This window comes from Leopardus geoffroyi, chromosome B3 (genome assembly GCF_018350155.1).
Source record: "Leopardus geoffroyi isolate Oge1 chromosome B3, O.geoffroyi_Oge1_pat1.0, whole genome shotgun sequence".
Lineage (NCBI taxonomy): Eukaryota > Metazoa > Chordata > Mammalia > Carnivora > Felidae > Leopardus > Leopardus geoffroyi.
This window is the reverse complement of record NC_059337.1, coordinates 111,984,456-112,003,531: the sequence shown is the minus strand read 5'-3', so window position 1 is coordinate 112,003,531 and position 19,076 is coordinate 111,984,456. Positions and strand designations below refer to the sequence as shown.

General features: G+C 36.5%; 1 protein-coding gene across 17 annotated transcripts in view; it reads right to left on the bottom strand.

Moving 5' to 3' along the window:
* Window positions 1-287: 287 nt before the first annotated feature.
* FUT8 (fucosyltransferase 8) overlaps window positions 288-19,076 on the bottom strand; it is a 310,681-nt gene continuing 291,892 nt past the window's right edge. For all 17 annotated transcript variants that reach the window (XM_045451266.1, XM_045451270.1, XM_045451276.1 and 14 more), the window contains 3 exons: window positions 15,332-15,508; window positions 9,219-9,369; window positions 288-1,290 (listed from right to left, as the gene is read on the bottom strand). In XM_045451266.1, coding sequence (XP_045307222.1) covers window positions 973-1,290; window positions 9,219-9,369; window positions 15,332-15,508 — 646 coding nt within the window. In that variant the 3' untranslated portion in view covers window positions 288-972. The remainder of the gene's footprint in view (window positions 1,291-9,218; window positions 9,370-15,331; window positions 15,509-19,076) is intronic.

Below are 19,076 nucleotides of genomic sequence, written 5' to 3'. Positions count from 1 at the left end.
AAACAAACAAACAAACAATGCCCAAAGTAAGAAAATAAAAGCTCTGAAAGAGTATTCTTAGCAACTTTGTAATGCATACCAACTAAATTCAGTTTTCAGTGTTAAAATGGACTAATGACTCTTTGACCTAAGACCTGAGTAGTCACTCAATCAGAAACAGAAAAAAAAATAATAATAATAGTAATAATCAGAAAAACTACAAAACTCCTCTTTTTATCATAGTTTTCCTACTTAAAACTTAACCACCAAATCATCCAATGATGTAAAATTCTAGAAACTTTACAAAATTCCTCTTTTTAAAATTTATTTTTTGTTATCAAAGAGAATGTCCAGAAACATTGAGTACTAAAGATCTGTTCATGGCATTGTTTTACAAAAGTTCCTAATGGAGTGTGAATATTTTATTTTCTGATGTATCCTTCACTTATTAATGATGAGGTGGGTGAACTGATGCAATTACTTAAAAAAAAAAAAAATCCAGACAAAAACGTCCATTCTCATTCTGAATCTGCTGATTGGAGTGAATTCAGTGGTTACAATAGCACCACTGGCAAAGGATCAACCTCCTGACGTAGGGAGCTATTCGGGGTCTTCTCATTAGGTCACAAAGGTCTCTCAGATATAGGCACCATGTTTGAAGTCTCACACAAAATGTCTGTGTCACTTAAATTACATAATGTGGCAGTGTTTGTCTCATGGGGACATAATCTTGAAAGAAGGGGCAAAATAGAAAACAATCTGTTTGTATGTTATATGTGAGTACATTATTGGACTGTGCATGAGTTTAAGGGCATTGTGGCCCTTGTTAAAGAGTAATTCCACCAATGAAGCATCTGTCAGTTCCCAATTGCTCCTGGTGCTTGAAGGTGTCTACTCATTTCACCATGTGTTGTAAGGTCGGGGCCTTCTTCATCTACTGTTTGGCTCAAATGTTTTAACTGAGTTTAGTTGTCCTTCTCTTCCATCTAAGCTTTACTTCTCAGCCTCAGGATATGTGGGGTACTTGACCGTTTCTATCTTCTCTCGGACTTTGTAGGAGGGATATAGGCCCGTCCTTCCCAGTTTCCTGTTGACACCTTTAGAATAGCCATCCCAATGATTTCCAGCCACACCAATGATATCTCCAGGTTCCATGGGGATTTCATCTACAGTTCGAGGTTGGTGAGGATAAATGGCAATCTGGTTGTGGGCATTTTGGCCCCCAAAATAGTAGATGTCATCCAAAGAATGGAAGTTTGCAGAAGCATCAGGATGAAGTGTTTGCATGATTTCATAAGCGACTCGACAGACCTTGGGAAAGAATGAAAAAAAAAATGTATTAGTATACATGAGATCTTCTTCATAGCAAACTGAAGGCCCTTGACTAAACAGACTAAGACTAGAACAGGACTAGGACCGGGAGGATGGGAAGTAGTAGATTCTAGTCACAAGTTTTTACTCTATTTGCTCTGAGATACGGTACAAATCATTCTTCATCTTTGTGTATCTTTTTTTTTTTTTTTTTAAAGATAAAAGATTACTATAGCTAAGGTCTTTGGGAACAAAATATAAACTACAAAGTACTTTAAGAAGATGAATCAGTTAGTTTTAATGAACATTTATTAAGAGCTTCACAGTACACCTCGTGTTGAGCACTGGTTACAGAAAAATGACTAAGACATAGTTTGTGTCCTTGAAGAATTTAAGGTTGAGGATTAGGAATATAAATACTTTACACAAACGCTGCTGCTCCCTTCCCTTCATTCAGTCTCAATCAAATGCATACTCTCTTCTGCTAGATTTGGACTTGATCTCAGAACTCTTCTCAAAAGAAATTCATATAATTATTGACAATGAACTAGCTTTGGCAAGTGAGCTAAAACATATCTGCCATTTCTGTTCTAGAGTTTTAAGTGTCCTGAGTAGATATAAGCATTCGAGGACTGAAATAAAATGTGCTAATCTTTGGTGAAGATGTATCTGCCTGATGCATGTAAGGCTACTTAAAAGATTCCTATGTCCAGAGAATATCTACCATGCCCACTGGATGGCCACTGAAATTCCACAATCTGAGATTCACACATTGAATCTGATGCTTGGTGATAAAGTTGAACTATAACTATTTTCATAGGGGGATAGCATTTTAAGCAATTAAAAAATATGTTCATTATAGAGCAAATGGGTTTCAGGAACTTCTCTAAAAATAGGTGAAGACAGAAGAGAGAATGCTATCATTTTGCTTCTTCCATTATACATTGTGAAGAGAGAACTCAAGTCATATTAAAAAAAATTTTTTTCCCTAAATCTCCAGTTGTAGTTGTCTCAGTTAATTAAGCTTTATTGTCTCTATACCAATACTTTTGCATTTATTTAAAATGATACTACTAACAGTAATTGTTGACCTGCTCAGTGGAGCAATTTAGGATTGCCCAACAGTCTTTTAAAACTCTGGTATTTATGAGATCAAAAGTGAGTGGAGACACTCATCCTTAATTGTTATGAGCAAATGAAATCTGATTAGGTTAAGCATCACCTTAACTTCTTAAAGAATCTGAATTTCAGGAACTTGAGGGATGCTTTTCAAATGCTATATGTAACTTGCAAATGAAACTAAGTTTAGACAATATTTAAAATTTTGCAAATATGGACTAAAATACAAGGAGAATCAGTGACCTGCCCAAATTCTAGTGCTAGAATTTCAACTAGTCATAGAACCAAGACAATGACTTTACTTGTAAGTTTCTACTTCATTAACAAACTAACTTTATATTGGGGATGCCATGGTACAACGGAGATCACCAGTAGAATACTGAGACTATAGCAAAATGAGGGTCAAAAAGGTTTGGAATGGGAACGCCAAAGTCAGCCAAAGGCCCACACAGGGCAAGCAAAATCAAGTGGAGTGTCTGGGAAGTAAGAAACTAATTAAAACAAAGCAGCTCGGATAATAGCCAAGTATAGTTAACAGTGATAGAGGCTAATATTTTCTGAGTTTTTGCTGTCAGACATTGTTTGTAGGTATTATTTAATTTAATCCTCTAAGTAGCCCCATACAATTCTATCATACTCATTTTAGAGGTGTCAAAGTTCAGTTAAGGAATCTGCCCAAGGTTACACTATTATTAAGTAGTAGATTCCAGTTTGGAACTCAGGCAGTTTGTGTATGTTTGTAAACTCCTAAGCATATTTTCTCTCGTAGATCCTGTTCTCCATGTTTGGATTATAACACCAGAATGGTAAAACATAGGGCCAAGGCAAGCCATGGGCAAACTTGACAGTTGTTCCCTACCACCCCCCACCCCCGAGCCCCTCCACTCACTCTTCAATTATATCTAGCCAGGAATGCAGGAGCTTGCACTGCCCTTGGGAGGACCACAATGTCAGTGTGGCAACAAACCCTGATGTAGCTCCTCCTCTCCACTATTAAGTGTCTCAGTCTCATAAAGACACTGCCTTCAGTCCTACACCCTTAGGGACCTGCTTTCTTTGGGGGATAATCCTAATAATCGATATATATTTTAGTATCCACAGTTGTTGCTGTGTCAGCCTATGGATAACATGTATTTTCTTCAAACAAAGAAAAACGAATGGTAGAAATTTCAGACACTGAGATGGGCCAATATGGGGACCTTTATCCTTTTCATAATAATGGTAACCCTATGAGTTGGTTGCTGTTATTATCCATATTTTACAGCAGAAGAAACAAGCCCCAGAAATATTAAGTAGATTTCAAAAAAAAGGGGGGGGGGAGGGATAGGGGAGGTAGGAGCTAGTAAATGGTAGAGCCACAATCACAGTTCTTTTGGGCTGTCAGCTGTACACTAAACTGCCTTAGGATAAGAACCTAGTACTGTGCCTGCCACATAGTAGGAGCTCAGAAAGAGCTGTTGAATGAATACTGCTTCGTTCATACTACTAGCCTAGCAGTGAAGATACCAGTCCATGAGTGGTATTTAATCCCCAAGATCCCATATAACATTCTTTGTAGTTAAAAAATTTCTCTATTTTAGCCATCGGGAAATTTACTGCAAAGGGCTAGAAAGAGTACTATAATGTTGATGTTTGCATTTAATTACCCTAGGCTTCATCACTAGGCTTTACTAATCCAAATTGTGTGGCAGGTAAATGAAGGCTTTCAGTTGATATCAATACTCAGTTTGATACTAGACAGGTAGCATGATGGATGCAAACCCTCTGGCTTACAAAGCAGTGGCTGGCCATATGTAGTAAGTTTCATTTCATTTATTTCATGTCAGTGTATCATTTAGTACACCACTAAGCACACAGTAATGGGTAAGAGCAAAAATGTTGCCCAAGAATAAAACACAGATACAACTGTATTAAACCAAATAAATAAATAAGGAGAGGAAGGTCCATTAACCTGAATTTTACCCCTGAGGAGTAACCAGCTGAGTTTATATGAGACTCCAAAGCCTTCTCAGAGCAGATGGGATCTTGTTTTGTTGTCAAAATAGATGGGGCTGGGAGATCTCCTAGTGTGAGAAGTTAGTAGTAGTTCTGGTCTCTTTTGGTGATGCTGAGAGATCCATGCACTTTTCCTACAAACTATGTTGTTCTGCTATTTGATGAGAGAACAAACAATATCCACTGTTGTTTCATGGGCCATACCTCAATGCCAGAGTCATCTGTCTAGAATAAAATGAATGTAGTATATGGTTTTTCCCTTTGGGCTTTCCAACATCTGATTCAAAGTGTAATGAGACCAGTTGTGTTATGTGTGGATTTGGAATCAGACAACGGAGAGTGCCATGAGTATGTTGTATTAAGTGTGAAAAAGGGAAGGAAGTGTCACGGGGGGAAAAAAGTAAATTTGTCCTATGGTGATTTTAATGGTTGAAACTACTGAAAAATGTTGACTGCTTCTTAAACAATGCTGTTGACCCAAAGCCTACTTTAAAGTGAGCATCTATGACAATGTCTGTAATCTGATTACAGAGTAATAAAAACTGATTCAAAAATCTGATAAACAATAATAACTTCTGTTATTTCACCAACTGCAGTTTCTTTGCTTCATATTTAAGACAGTTTTATTAAATAGGAAAATAAGTGACAAAGTAGATGCTTTGGGTATAGGCAACTTCCAGTAACACAGAACACGATTACAGTATTTGGTAGAATAGTTTGGAATGTGATTGCACAGCTTTCAAAACTTACTTGATGTTCTTGGAAAATGTTAATACTGCCTCTAATTTTCAGATTAAATCCTGAGGATTGTTTTCTTCAATTTATGAGGCTTTTAGAACAAACTTGGTTTTGAGAAACAGTTCTGATGAAGGGATTCAGAAAACTAAGTGCAACAACAGTAACAAAATTAGAGCATAGAGTCATATTATTGGCTTAAAAACATTTTTTTTTTCATTTAAGGAGAGAAAATTCCCAGATCCCATTTATGAATATAAAACCAAGAAAGCTTAGAAGCCCTGAGACTGAGGGGGATGGGTCCAAAGCCTTATAAGGAATCCCGATTAAGGTGCCGTGATAGTCATGCCTATAGTTTCTCAAACATCAATCAAGTCTTGCATTTTTCCTTTGGGCATGACATTTCATTCTTCCATTATCATTTACAGTCGTTCATGGTCAACATATAAACTCTTTCTCACTATTCTCTTATGCTGTAATAGTGCTCAAAGGATAGTTCACAGGAGACAAAACTGTCAAAGCATTATGAAGAAGATATTAAACTTGTTGTCACTTTCTAATAATCTCTTGGAATATCAAGGAAAGTTTGAGAGTTGGTTGTTCATATTTTATTCTGGGCTGAGATTTGATTCCCAGTGCTTTATTCTTTTGTCACCATTTTGGAAGTTAACATTTTAGTCTTCTCCCATTTTCTAGTATGCCTATGGCATATATAGGAACATCTGCAGGTTAATTTCCCTAAAGTCAACAAGTACATAATTTTACTTGCACTTGTTAAAGCAAATACTATTACTTATCATTTACCCTTTGGGAATGAAGAGCTTTTGTTCCTGAAAATTTATATTATATGGTGATGTTCTCTTTCAGTAGTTAAATAAAATAGAGTTGAGGTGGCATGTTGGCACAGAGAAATTAAAATGTTGAATGTTACTGGCTACTCTTCTCAATGAAGAACCGTTATACCCGCTCAATGCACATGATTATTTGGTGGAACCTAAGCATTGCCCATGAGCACAAGCAGAAGTAACAGAGTCCTTGACTATCATGTTTCTCGCTCCTCCTAAAACATGAGAGTGTATGGTCTGAAATGGGGCCATGTGAAAAAAACTTGCTAAAATAAATACCGTAGAGTCTCTCTAACAGGCAAAGGTATTCCTATACCTTTCCCTACATAAATGACAACAGCTACTAACATTGTATTTAATACATCACTAAGTACTTCTCAGTGCTTTACATAGAACTTTTAATCATCCCCAAAACTCTATATAGTAGGTGCTACTACTACTTTACAGGCAGGGAAAAATAGGTCAGTGACATTCTAAGTAATCTGTTCAAATGTCACCCAGATATACTAAGTGGTCAAAGTTAGATTTAAACCCAGACTGATCCCAGAATCCATGTTGCCTCAATCTTGTTCTCTGCCTAGAAGTCAATGGCTTGGCATTTTGATGCTATCCGTGACTTTTTCTCACACTCCATTGGCGATTATGATGAGACATTTCTGGGGCAATTTCAAACAATTCCAATTTTGGTTTATGGCAAGAGAACTTCTACAATCAAGCAACCAATTTCATTCACACTGTAAAAATAGTGAACCGTACCAAACCCATTTTTTTCTAAAAATATTTTCAAAAAATGCTGGAGTGTAAGTAAGCCCAAAGATTTATCAGTGAATGTGGAATTATTCCAATCTCAAAGGCTACAGCTGATAGTCATCAAGAAAGGTATGTGATGATGGCAGTGATCATATTTAGCAAACTGCTACTCATTATATGTGTATTTTTACTGTTAAACTTTTAATTCTGAACCCTAACATAAAAACTTCTGAGATATTCAAGTCTATTTTGGGATACAAGGTATTAGTTTGAGTTTTGCTTTGGTTCAAATGAATAAAAGTTATTTTGGATGAACCCTTACTTGTCAAGCGTTTTTAGAAACAATATAGTATATGCACAAATCTCATTCCTTTGGAGAGAAAAAGTCCTCTGAACACCACTCTTTCTTCATATGAACAACTTCTCTGAACCTGAGGTCTGGAGAACACACTGAAGTTTATATTATTCACAAAATAGAACAAAGTAGTATGAACAATAATATGCCCCTCAAGCTTGGACGGATTTCTACTATCATCAAGTAAGAGAAGTTCTGATTTCTGGGTCGAAGTTAGAATCATGAGGTTGTATGAATCAAAAATTCTACAGCACATCCTTGAAAAGAAAAAGATTTTCTTTCCAGAATGAGCCTAATGGTATTATTAAGAGCTGGAAGAAGGAAAGCAAAATACAGCACAGCCCTATAAGTCTCAGTGCCTGCCTACATGTAAGGCTGCTCAATGTTCAGACATGTATATATTTATTTCATTTTCCAGCTTTCTGACCACAGCAGTGATTCTCAATAAAGGCGATTTTGTCCTCCCCACTGCTGTGGGATATTTGGCAATATCTGAAGATATTTTCAGTTGTCACAACTTGAGATGGCGGTGCTATTGGCCAGGAACGCTGCTCAGTATCTTACAATGCCCAGGACAGTACCTCACAACAAAGTACCTGACTATAATGCTAATAGTGCCTAGGTTGAGAAACCCTGGACTTTAGATAGGCCTAAAATCTAGGCCTACAGAGGAGGTGCTCCACTTGGGAAAAATGACCCTTGATTCACTCATTCAAAACAATAAGCATTCAAAAATGTGTATAGAGGTAGTTACTAGTCATTTGCACCTGTTGATCAGGTGGGCACCTAGCCAGATTCTCAGTAACAGTTGAGAGAGACCAAGTAATTATAACTCCTCCTGTCTACCTCCTATGAGAATAGAAAAGGGAGCTTCTCCAAGATGGAATCCTCATCCCAGTTAGGAAAAAACATCAGCAGTGGATGCCTTCATGGGAACTTGAAGGCCAAGGAAATTTTCTGTTCTGATGAGGACTGCTGCTATGTGACTTCTGTTCTGGGTAGCTGTCTCTGGGTAGGTTGTATTCTTATTCCATACTGAAGGAACTCCTAGTCTTTGCTGAGACAGGTATCTTTCCAACAATCATATCATTGTCCCATTGTGATAATGTGCATTGTCACAAAATTAAAAAAAAAAAACTGTCCATTTCTTTATACTCTCTGAAGTATATTCCCATGAAAATGATGCGACCTTCCTTTTCACATTTTCTTTTCTCTGCTTCTTTTAAGCTTTTAGGCATACATTTATCTTACATGATCTATATTTCTTGGTAATTATTCTCCAATTATTTCATATGAGTATTTTGCTCACTAGATTCTAGACCAGGGTAAGATCTATATATTCAATCTCTCTGGAAATCCCCTCTGCACCTAATATAATTCTGAGCACAAATAGTCATTTAACAGCTTGTTGAATGAACTAACCAGTAATATGCACATAAATGAGAGAGCAGAATAAAATCAATGATAAATATTTCTATGCTGATATTCCACTGTGTATACAAGGCTGATTGGGCCACTCATAAAAACAAATACACCAAGCCCCTACCATACAATTATCTGCAACAATTAAACTCAAAAGAATGATTACAATATGGTATTGCTTAAATTTAATGTATAGTTTCTTGCATGGTAGAAATGTAATAGGACTTGAAAAAGAATTACACTTACTCTTTATTTTCTATAAAGCAATTGAGTGAGACACAATGCTTGGCATTTCAGTCTCTCAGTATCAGTGCATCGATGTGTAGAAGTGGATGGATTCCGGCTGCATACTGACTGTATGCATAATCAGAAAGTATTAAGTAAGTGTACTTACTTGCTATTTCAGTTAAATGCTGTGAACATGCCAAGTACTTTAAACAACTCCAGTAGCGGCTTCAGCAGAGATGTATTCAACCATTGCTGGCAAGCAACTAAATACTCGGTGTACTTGAATAGCTACTTTTTTGCAGGGGAAGGGGATGGAATTTCCCCATTCTTTCACAAAAGGGATTGTTCCCAAATATTAAGAAAATTACATCTGAGTCATGATAACTTTAAACACACACACATACACAAACCCAAGAACTTCCTGAACTCAATATGACCAAAAAATACTGACCACTTAAAAATACCCTACTATCACCTACCTGGGATGAAAAAGTACACACTAGGAAGTCTGCCTGGGAGAGAAAGTGTATATCCAGGATCACACCCCGAAGCGAATTTTCTGTGTATCGATTGTGTAGTCCGGCTGACCAAGAGATAGAGTTATCACTAATAAATTCGTAAGTGGGGTACCTGTAAAAAAGAAATAAATTTTTACATAGTCACTGAAATCACAGTACTCTATCAGGATGTAGTATCTTATCAGGAGGAGGCAGAACTACTCCTTTGACCAAAGCTCTTTTTTCTAACAGTAAGGAGAGCTTTAATTATGGCGTTCAATAGAGTAGTTGATGACGCATCTTTGAATCCATCAGTGGGATAGTAAACATTCTGGAGTATGTTACATGTTATTGGCACATCATATAATATACACGTACATGTATCAAAATGACCCCTCACGTATCAAAATTCGTAAGAGTTGAAGGCTCCTTATTTTCTTTGTAATGAGTGACTTCTATGAGGTTTTTCAAGCTGCCTTCACATTTGGCCATTGAACTTTTCCTTTAGAATATAAAAATCGTGATTAAATTTCATTTAAATTTTTGACCTAGAATTTGTGATCATTGAGACTTATCTCCCCTAACCCCCATTCTCAAAGCACCATCTTACCAACAACAATAATGGAAAACTAGTTTAATTCATTTATAAAAACAAATTCCTTGTAGATGTCAACTAAGCAAGATTTTGGTAGTCTTGAGATCGGATATGTGCTTAAAAATATTAAAACAGGATATCTTTAAAAAGCCTACCATATGTTCAAATGATTCTACTGTGAATTAAGAGGTTTAATTATACTCTAGTATAGAGTGAATACATTTTCTTAGTGCATGGGGTAGATCTTCAGAGTTAAGTTGCAAACTTTGGGACTTACAAGAAAATGGGCTAATAATCGTACCTGCTTTATATAGTTTTGTAGGAATTAAATACATGAAGCAATGTAAAGTGCATAGAGGAGTCCCACGCATGTAGTAAATGCTCAGTAAATATTAGCTGTGATTGTTAAACATTCTTCTGCAGATATCCAGCTGGTCTTATTCCTTACTTCCTTTAGATCTCTGCTGAAATACAGCCTTATTAGTGAGGACTTTGGCAATTTCTATCTCTTTCACCTGCTTAACTTTTCTTCATGACCTTTATTATCATTTGACATAATATGTATTTACTATTTATTTACTGCTTGTATCCATTCCCACCTCCATCATCCCTAAGTGGAATGTAAACTCTATAATGAGGCATTTCATCTGCTTTGCTCAATGTATTATTCTCAGTACCTAGAAGAGAATCCGGAATATAACAGGATCAATGAATATTTGTTGACAGGGTAATAGTTCCTATTTATAAACCCCGGACCATCAAGAGTCAGTTTACATGTCTGTCTCCCACACAGTATTCCCCAAAGGTTGGGACTATACTTTTCTTGGCATCACACAATGCTGTGTGAGTAAATACATGCTACATCGGTAGTACTCACTACCTATGTCTGGGACTTCTTCCTCAGCCCCTAACAGCTGCTTCAGATTTCTCTCCATTTCATAGCCACCAAGGAGCTTCTTCTCATTGCCTCTAATGATGACTGTGACGGCAAAGTCTCCGAATGCTGTTTCAGACTGGTAATCAGTGTTCAGATCCATTTGGCTTCATTATTTTTGACATTTTACCCTCCTCAGCCCTGAATCAGGGAGGCGAAGGAAATGTCACATTTGTTCTAAAAAGAAAACAACCCCAAGGACTTTTAATGTGATTCTTGTGGAGCTGCATATCCAGGTATGGGGCAGAAACAGCAACAAATAAATATGAAAAGGCCGGAGGAGAGAGGAGAGGGAATTGTTAAAACACACCAGTACAATTTTTATCCTTGAATAGAAACTAACTCTGTCAGCAAGGTTTGGGTGCTGAATGAAAAGAAAAGAGTGATCTTTTTACTGAGAAGTGACAGTAACTTTAATGCCCTTCCTAACTTAAAGACCCCTCCCTAGAACCAAACCAAAAGAACACCTAAGTTCCTCAGGGCTCATCTGTATGTGCAAAAGACTGCTTGATGAAGGATACTGAGTTTGGAAAAAGAAACTGAAACAAAGTAAATAATGGAAGAGGGATACTTTGCATCTCCAATAATAAGCATGGAAATTTTTGCACAAACATGCTTCTTTCTTGTCTTTTGCCCATAAGTATGTTGGCAGAGGAATTCTTTTACTGTGAGGTTGTAGAGATTGGCAGTGATAAAAAGAATATTTTTTTCCTCTTCCACCTTATAAAAATTTGTTTATATTACTCACAAAGGACTAAGTTAAAGTTATAAACTGACAACACATTTTCTTTTCTAAAGTCTTTCTCCAGGCTGAGGGAGATACTCTTCATGATTTCACTGCACCTGGTATACAACTCCTTCCGGACATCCATCTAACTATACTGTAATTACTTGTTACACGTATACTGCCCACCAGTTGGATACTCCTGAAAAAAAGGAGCAGCATATTATCTTCTATTTCTCTTTGTATTCCTAGTGCCCTGTAACTGTATCTAGCATATTACAGTTCAATAAAATAATGAAAAAATTAACCACTCTTTACGGCTGAGCCTTCATTTCACAGGGCAACCAAACACTTAACAAAAACTTTTAAATAAGTTTTTCTTGCCTCTATTTATGTAAATGAAACTAAGTTTAGGAGTGCTCATCTAGCATTTTTGATAAAGAGCAAACTACATATGTAAATATTTACCCTGGGAGATTTTCAAAGACTTGTTTCTTCTCCTGTTTCACCCCTGCTCCCAATCTCCACATCTTAGGATACAATGTTGGATAGACAACTTTAATAGTTCTTACTTCTTTGCCAATGAGTGTAATTTAAACACTCTACCAGTGAATTACCTAAGAGAGTTATCTCCACATTGGCAATGGTTGCCACAGTCAGTGGGATGCGGTGCCAAAATCTCACGGATGAACTCAGTCTTAACCTAGAGAAACCTGAGGTATGATACCAAGCAGCAAGGCATTAACTGCTCATTTTCACACAGAAGCCACACATATAAAGCTAACCTTGACCGCTTTTACAAAAGATAAGCTACCCAGAAAATAGATTCTCCTCTGACTGTGTGAATTCTATGTATCATTTAACCATCATTCTCAGTTCTTTACCCTCTTGAAGCACAAAGTATCATAATGACCCTGTACTCTATATACTGTGATGAGAGATTCAGTCATGCTTCTGGTCTCCTAAAACAATGGCAGAGGTTTTATGATTTGCTTAGGTTTCAAAACCAATCCTGACAGGTCTAAAGCAGAGTTAATTCAGAGTAGAAAAACACAGAAGCAAAATAATGAGAAACAGCATCTACATTCCTGAGAAGATCTTCAAAATGACTCAGAAAATTAAAATGAAAGGACTTGCAAAGAGGTAAAAAAAAAAAAAAGTGCATAAAATGCTGCTGCAACATTTCTAACAGAATATGGGAAAGCTGTCTCTTGAACTACCATAGACAGAGGAGATAGTAGCTGCTGACCATGAAAAGGAAATTCAAGTTTTACTAGTCCCATAATCGTGGTAACTACTAATGCCAACTAATACAAAAATACCATGCTGTACTATGGATTAAAGTTGTAAGATGCCCATATCCTTTTATCTAAATATTTCCAAAGCCTGAAACCTAGCTTAAGGAAATAATGTGGATAACTTTAGGAACACACTGTAGCATTATTTATAAGAGTAAAAAACTGGAAATGACGTAAGTGTCCAATATTAGAATGAGCAAGTAAGCAATGGCACATCCATACAGGAGGTATGTAGTCATTAAAGGGGACATTTAAGATAATTATTTTTTTAGTGACCTGAGAAAATGGATCCATTGCTGTATTAAGTAAAAAAGAGTTCAAATTATATAGAATAGGATCAACTACTAAAATGGGTAACTATATAAATGACTAAAGGGAATATATCAACATTTAAATAGCTGTTTCCACTGAGTAATGGGACTGTGGGTATTTTTTTCTTGCTTGTATAGTTACCAACTTCCATATCGTCTGATAAGCATGAATTATTTTGTTCATCAAGGGAAAAAGAAAACAGGAAAAGCTTGTGATGCTTCAAGAACAAGTAAAAGAGTAGATAACATTTTAATATTTTTTCAATTAAGCTAAAAATTCAATCTGGTATTTTAAAATGAAGGAGCATGGTGAACTATTTCTACTCTGCTTCTAGATATCAAACTGGAAAAGTATCTGTGAAAATTTTGTATTGTGTTTTGTGCCCAGATGTTCATTTAATCCTTAACTGTAAGTAGGTAACTTGGCTTACACTTGACTGATGAATTTCATGGTCCTGTGCATGTCAGTGAGTGAGTGAGAGTGGGAGTGAGAGTGAGAGAGAGAGAGAGAGAGAGAGAGAGAGAGAGAGAGAATATACTCGTAAAGGGAGTCTTAAAAGAAAAAGCAACTTATATCTGGTTTAGATTCTTAGGAGGGAGAAATAGGATTTAAACTACTATCCAATGCTTCGAATAAACATCTACAGTATAGTCCTCACTTCAAATTTGTTTTTCTCCCCAACCTCTATTTGTGACATAAGAAATGGACCAAAGAATAAATAAATTAATTAAAAAGTCACTAGCTTAAGTGATTAACATCTAATAAAATGTTTTCACACTGATGGAATTGAAATAAACATAATTCAGTACTTACTGGGCACTTACTAGAGGTAGTTACTGTGTCTCAAGTACTTCTAATCCAGTGAGGGAGACAGAGGTAAGCAAGTGCTAAACACCAAGTCAGAGCAATGCAGACAGGAGGGACACTTCGGGATTCAGGGATGATTTCTGGAGCACACAGTGTCTGAGCAAAGCTAAGAACACAGATTCTTCTCCCTCATTCTTTTCTTTCACATATTTAATACATCCCTTATTTATTAATAATAAGTAAAGGCCAATTCTAGGTTCACCTAGATCCTATGATAAATTCCCAATTAGGATCAGTGTGTTTATGTGTTTTCTTAACCCCCTATGTTAACCCTATAGTAGCACTATTCATACTGTAGAGTATGAGTAATTGTCTGTTCCCCCACTAGATTGGGAATTCCTTGAGAGCAGAGTTATCTTGCTTATCACGGAATCGCCAGCACCTAACACAGTGCCTGAAATATAGGCATGCTCTATAAATGACAGATTACTGTTTTACTGTTCAATACATACTAGCAGTTCTTACTCTTCCACTTATAAAATTTATCTTCTGATTCTTTATTTTTCTTTAATATAACTTCCAAGTTCCAGAATTTTTTTTATAAGATGAACACTTACACAGATTAAAAAAAATTTTTTTTTAACATTTATTTATTTCTGAGAGACAGAGAGAGACAGAGCATGAGCAGAGCATATGAAGGGGAAGGGCAGAGAGAGAGGAAGACACAGAATCGAAAGCAGGCTCCAGGCTCCGAGCCGTCAGCACAGAGCCCGACATGGGCCTCAGACTCACAAACCACGAGATCATGACCTGAGCCGAAGTCAGACGCTCAACTGACTAAGCCACCCAGGCACCCCAACTCACACATATTTTACATATGTTTCAGTTGCCCATTAATTGCTAGTGAAGATAGTGAGAGCAAAAAGGCAAGGACCTGGTATGTTTTATTGCTAGCAGTCCTATAGAGTTGGTTAGAGTTATGGACTGAATGTTTGTGTCCCCCTAGAATACCTATGTTTGAGCTGTGATAGTATTTGGATATGGGGCCTTTGGGAGATGATTAGGATTAAATAAAGTGCATGAGAATGGGGCCCTCATGATAGAATTAATGCCCCCACAGGAAGAGACACCAGAAAGCTTGCTCTCTCTTCCAAACACACGGAAAGGTCATGTGAGTACACAGCAAGATGGCAGCTGCCTACACACCAAGAGAAGAGGCTTCAGAATGAAATATACACCTTACTGGCACCTCAAATACTCTTTGATTATATTAACTGTCACAAAGGTACACAGTTGTTTGAATTAAAAAAAAAACTCCAATAATTAGTAATAATATTATAACAAGAATGACAAGTCATGGGAATTAAGGATTCCTTTCAACTGAAAAAGAGTCCTGGTCTAGAATCACTAGTTCATTTAACTTACTTTGTTTTTGCCTCCTTTAATAAAGAAGGGTCATCCGTCGCCAAATATACTCTTCGTTTATCCACTTGCATTCTGCGAGAGAGAAGCTGAAAATGTTCTTCAACGTGTACCATGTATTCCTCAATGGGATGGAAGGCTGCTTCTGTTCCTACTTTGTCTGTACGTCTGACGTGTACTCTGGGGGGCAGAGGGAGACAGTCAGACTCTGCTGATAATGTTCTGATCCTCTGATCCACTGTGTACTTTTAGGCTACTCAACTTTATACCTTTATTTATGGTGGCATCACAGACATTTTAAACCGATTTTTTTTTTCATTTTTGCCATTAGAAAAATTAAAATGTTTTAAAAATTCAAACACATACATTCTAAATATATTTGCATGTTAACACAATACAAGGAGAATTAGAAAATAAGCTTTAGAAGAATGCTTTCTTATAAAGAAAGTAATTAGCATATCCAAGAACAGTAAGCAGCAAAATATCTACCAGCCTCCCAGAAAAAAATGGATATAACTTTTTAAGATTTTTGGCAACAAATGATACCAAGATTCACAGTTGTTATTACAGAATATTAAATATATTGTTTACAGCATTTGATGCCAACTTCTCTCATTCTTCATTTTACCCTGTATAGTTACTATAACTGCCAGCTTATAGAATTGAAAATTGTCTGAGGAAAACACAGACCTTCAAGAATTCTTCCTAATGCACAATCAAGGCAGGCAACCTTTTTAAGAATTCTTACTATTCTAAGTTCACGGAGACATTCTACCCCTTTTGTTATATGCATAATGAATTTCCTTTTGCTGTTTTTCATGCTGTCAAACACAAGTAGGTATTGATCTCATCTGTCCTATTGTAAAAAAAGTTCTAAAACTGTAAAACTGGGGACAAAGATTTATATCGTCCTGTGTTGACTTTCACAGTATTTTCCTCCCATCTTAGTGCTTTCAAAGTAATTGTAATGAAAATAATAATGGTCATAGTTTACTTTCATAAATTAAAACTCTCCTTAAATTTGCCCTTCCTGCATCCTCCCCACCCCTCACCAAATTACTAAACCACTATTCATATGTGGGAAAAAGAAAAAAGTAAATTTGTTTCCCTTTAGGCCATGGTATATAGGCAGGCAGGCCTTAGGTTGAGCCTAAGCCCAGCTTTTTATTGTGAATCTGGAAGGCGGATCTGTTTTCACTGCAGCTAATCTGATATCTTTATGGGTATCCTCTGCCTTCCAGACTACAGTCCAGATATGCACACCTTTATATTTACACGTATTCTATCGTTGTTTCCTTCCCACACCCTTCTTAATCACTGCTTCTCTCTCAGGAAATTGGAATTGTTCACTGGGCTCCACAGGGATAAACAATTCCACTGAATTTCAATGAAAAGTTTATAAGAAGAAACACTCTTTGATACTGATTTCATCATGTACTTTCTTTAGCTCTAACATTTAAAATAAGGGTCAGTAACTTCTATACATATGAAGACTAAGACACGAGGGAAGATGTTGGGTGGGAGATAGGAAAATGAAAATGAAAATAAAAACAAAGAAGAGCTGTAATAATGGAAGGAAGAATCAAAGGAAGAGGAGCATAGGAAGTACTGGCAGAGTACTACTGAGAAATCTTTTCAAGTCTCCAAGTACTACTGAAATTAGGCCTGGATCAAGAATTTTGAGAGGGGCATAATGGAGTCTCCATGGAAGACTCAGAATATTAGTCCGGTGAAGGATATGAGAAATCATTTTAATTTAATGTAAGTTTTTCAGACATTTAAGGAAACTGATGCTTCTGAAGACATATCAATGAACAAAAAGACAACATAAGGCAAGAGGCGGCTGGTTTCTCATACTTTTCAACCCAGTCCTCACAAAAGTAAAAGTTCTCTGTGTACTTGCCTGACTTTCACTACAGTTGACTCTTCAACAACACGGGTTTGAACTGTGCAGGTCCGCTTATACACAGATCTTTTACAGTACAGTACTGTAAATGTACTTTGTCTTCCTTATGATTTTCTAATAACACTTTTTCTCTAGCTTATTTTATTGTAAGAATACAGTATATAATACATATAGCATTCAAAATATATGTTAACTGACTGTTTATGTCATTGGTAAGGCTTCCAGCCAACAGTAGGCTATTAGTAGTTAAGTTTTGGAGGAGTCAAGTTATACATGGAATTTCAACTGCATGGGGGGTGGGGGTCAGCAGTCCTAACCCTGCATTGTTCAAGGGTCACCTATATCAGATTATCAAGCTCTTTCAGGGCAGGGAATGTGATTTTATTTATTTCCAATAGCACCAAATATAATGAATAAATGATTGAATGTTGTGTGGACACAAAAATCTAATTGTTTAGTATCATGTAAGTAGAAACCTTACATATCTAACTTAGTTTTTTTTAGTTTTAAACAAATGAGGAAAGAGTGGCAATCAATGAAGACCTGGAATGATCAAGTACGCTGCCCAAAGTCACACAACTTGTTAGTAGTAGAAGTTAGATGGGACCCCCGGATTCTTGAATTCGAGTACCCTTCTCTTTCATTCCAGCACACTACCTCAATGTACAAATAACTCAATTGTCTCTGGTACTGCAATTTTCTGTATTTGGCCAACTCTCAATATGATGTATGGTCCATGGATAATTAGGCCATGCCAAACTACAGGAAAGCTTCCAAGCAAAGTTAAGATGGTTTTTAGTCCTGGCTTTGCCTTTATTAACTCTGGAACTCTGGGCCGAGATTTTCTTCCCTTTAGTTTCCTAACCTATAAGACAGCTATCTCTACTCTTTTCATAGGACTGTGTTATAGGATCAATGAGATAATGCGGTTGAAGGTATTTTGGTAATTTAATTACTATTCTTTTACCTTTCAAGATCCTGTTTAAACACGGAAGCTATGAAGACTTTCCTCCTTCCCTGAACTCTCGTAATAATTTTTATACTTCTCTCAGGGTATTTATCACATTCTGCCCATATAATGTTAGCTGTGTATGTCTCTTTTCCAACAGACTGTAATAAGCTAGAAGGAGCCATTAAAAAAAAATTAATCTCTGTCCCCACAGTAGCAGGTGTTCAATAAATGTTCTGCAAATAAGTGAACAAATCAACACCTATATTAATATTAATCAATAGCTGACTTTATTACAAACAGTATAAGCTACAGAATGTCATAGTCTAGCCTACAAGTCTATTTTTAGAAATGATTTTAGCATCAGTCTTTCTGAAAGGTAATATTTTACAGTGCATTGTTTCCACTGAACTAAAATCCTTCCTTTTATCCTTCTTATCACATCACTTTTAGGGCAGGTATTACCTTCCCTATTTTACAGATGGAAAAATCAAAGCCCAATACTATTATTAAGTAACTTGGTCTAGAATTAGAAAAAATCCAGGAATATTACCTAGGTCACTTAAATCTCAGTCCAGTACTCTTTCCACTAGGCAAAGAACATTTTCCCATGGTATGAAATCTGCCACCCGGACCCAGGAAAATTCCTCTTTCCATAACTTTTTATGTATGTGTATAGGGGCACAAGCTTATGCACAAAGATGCTTCTTTGTATTCTTCTTGGTGGTAGGATTTCCTGATATATCTTCTTGAACATAAGCATGAGGCTGAATGCGTATGTACATGATAAGTCCCAAGTGGGCCAAGAGATAATTTTAAATAATAATTTTAACATTATCTTACATTATAAATACTATTTTTATTATCAAAACAGCTTCCAGGGCAGAAAACAA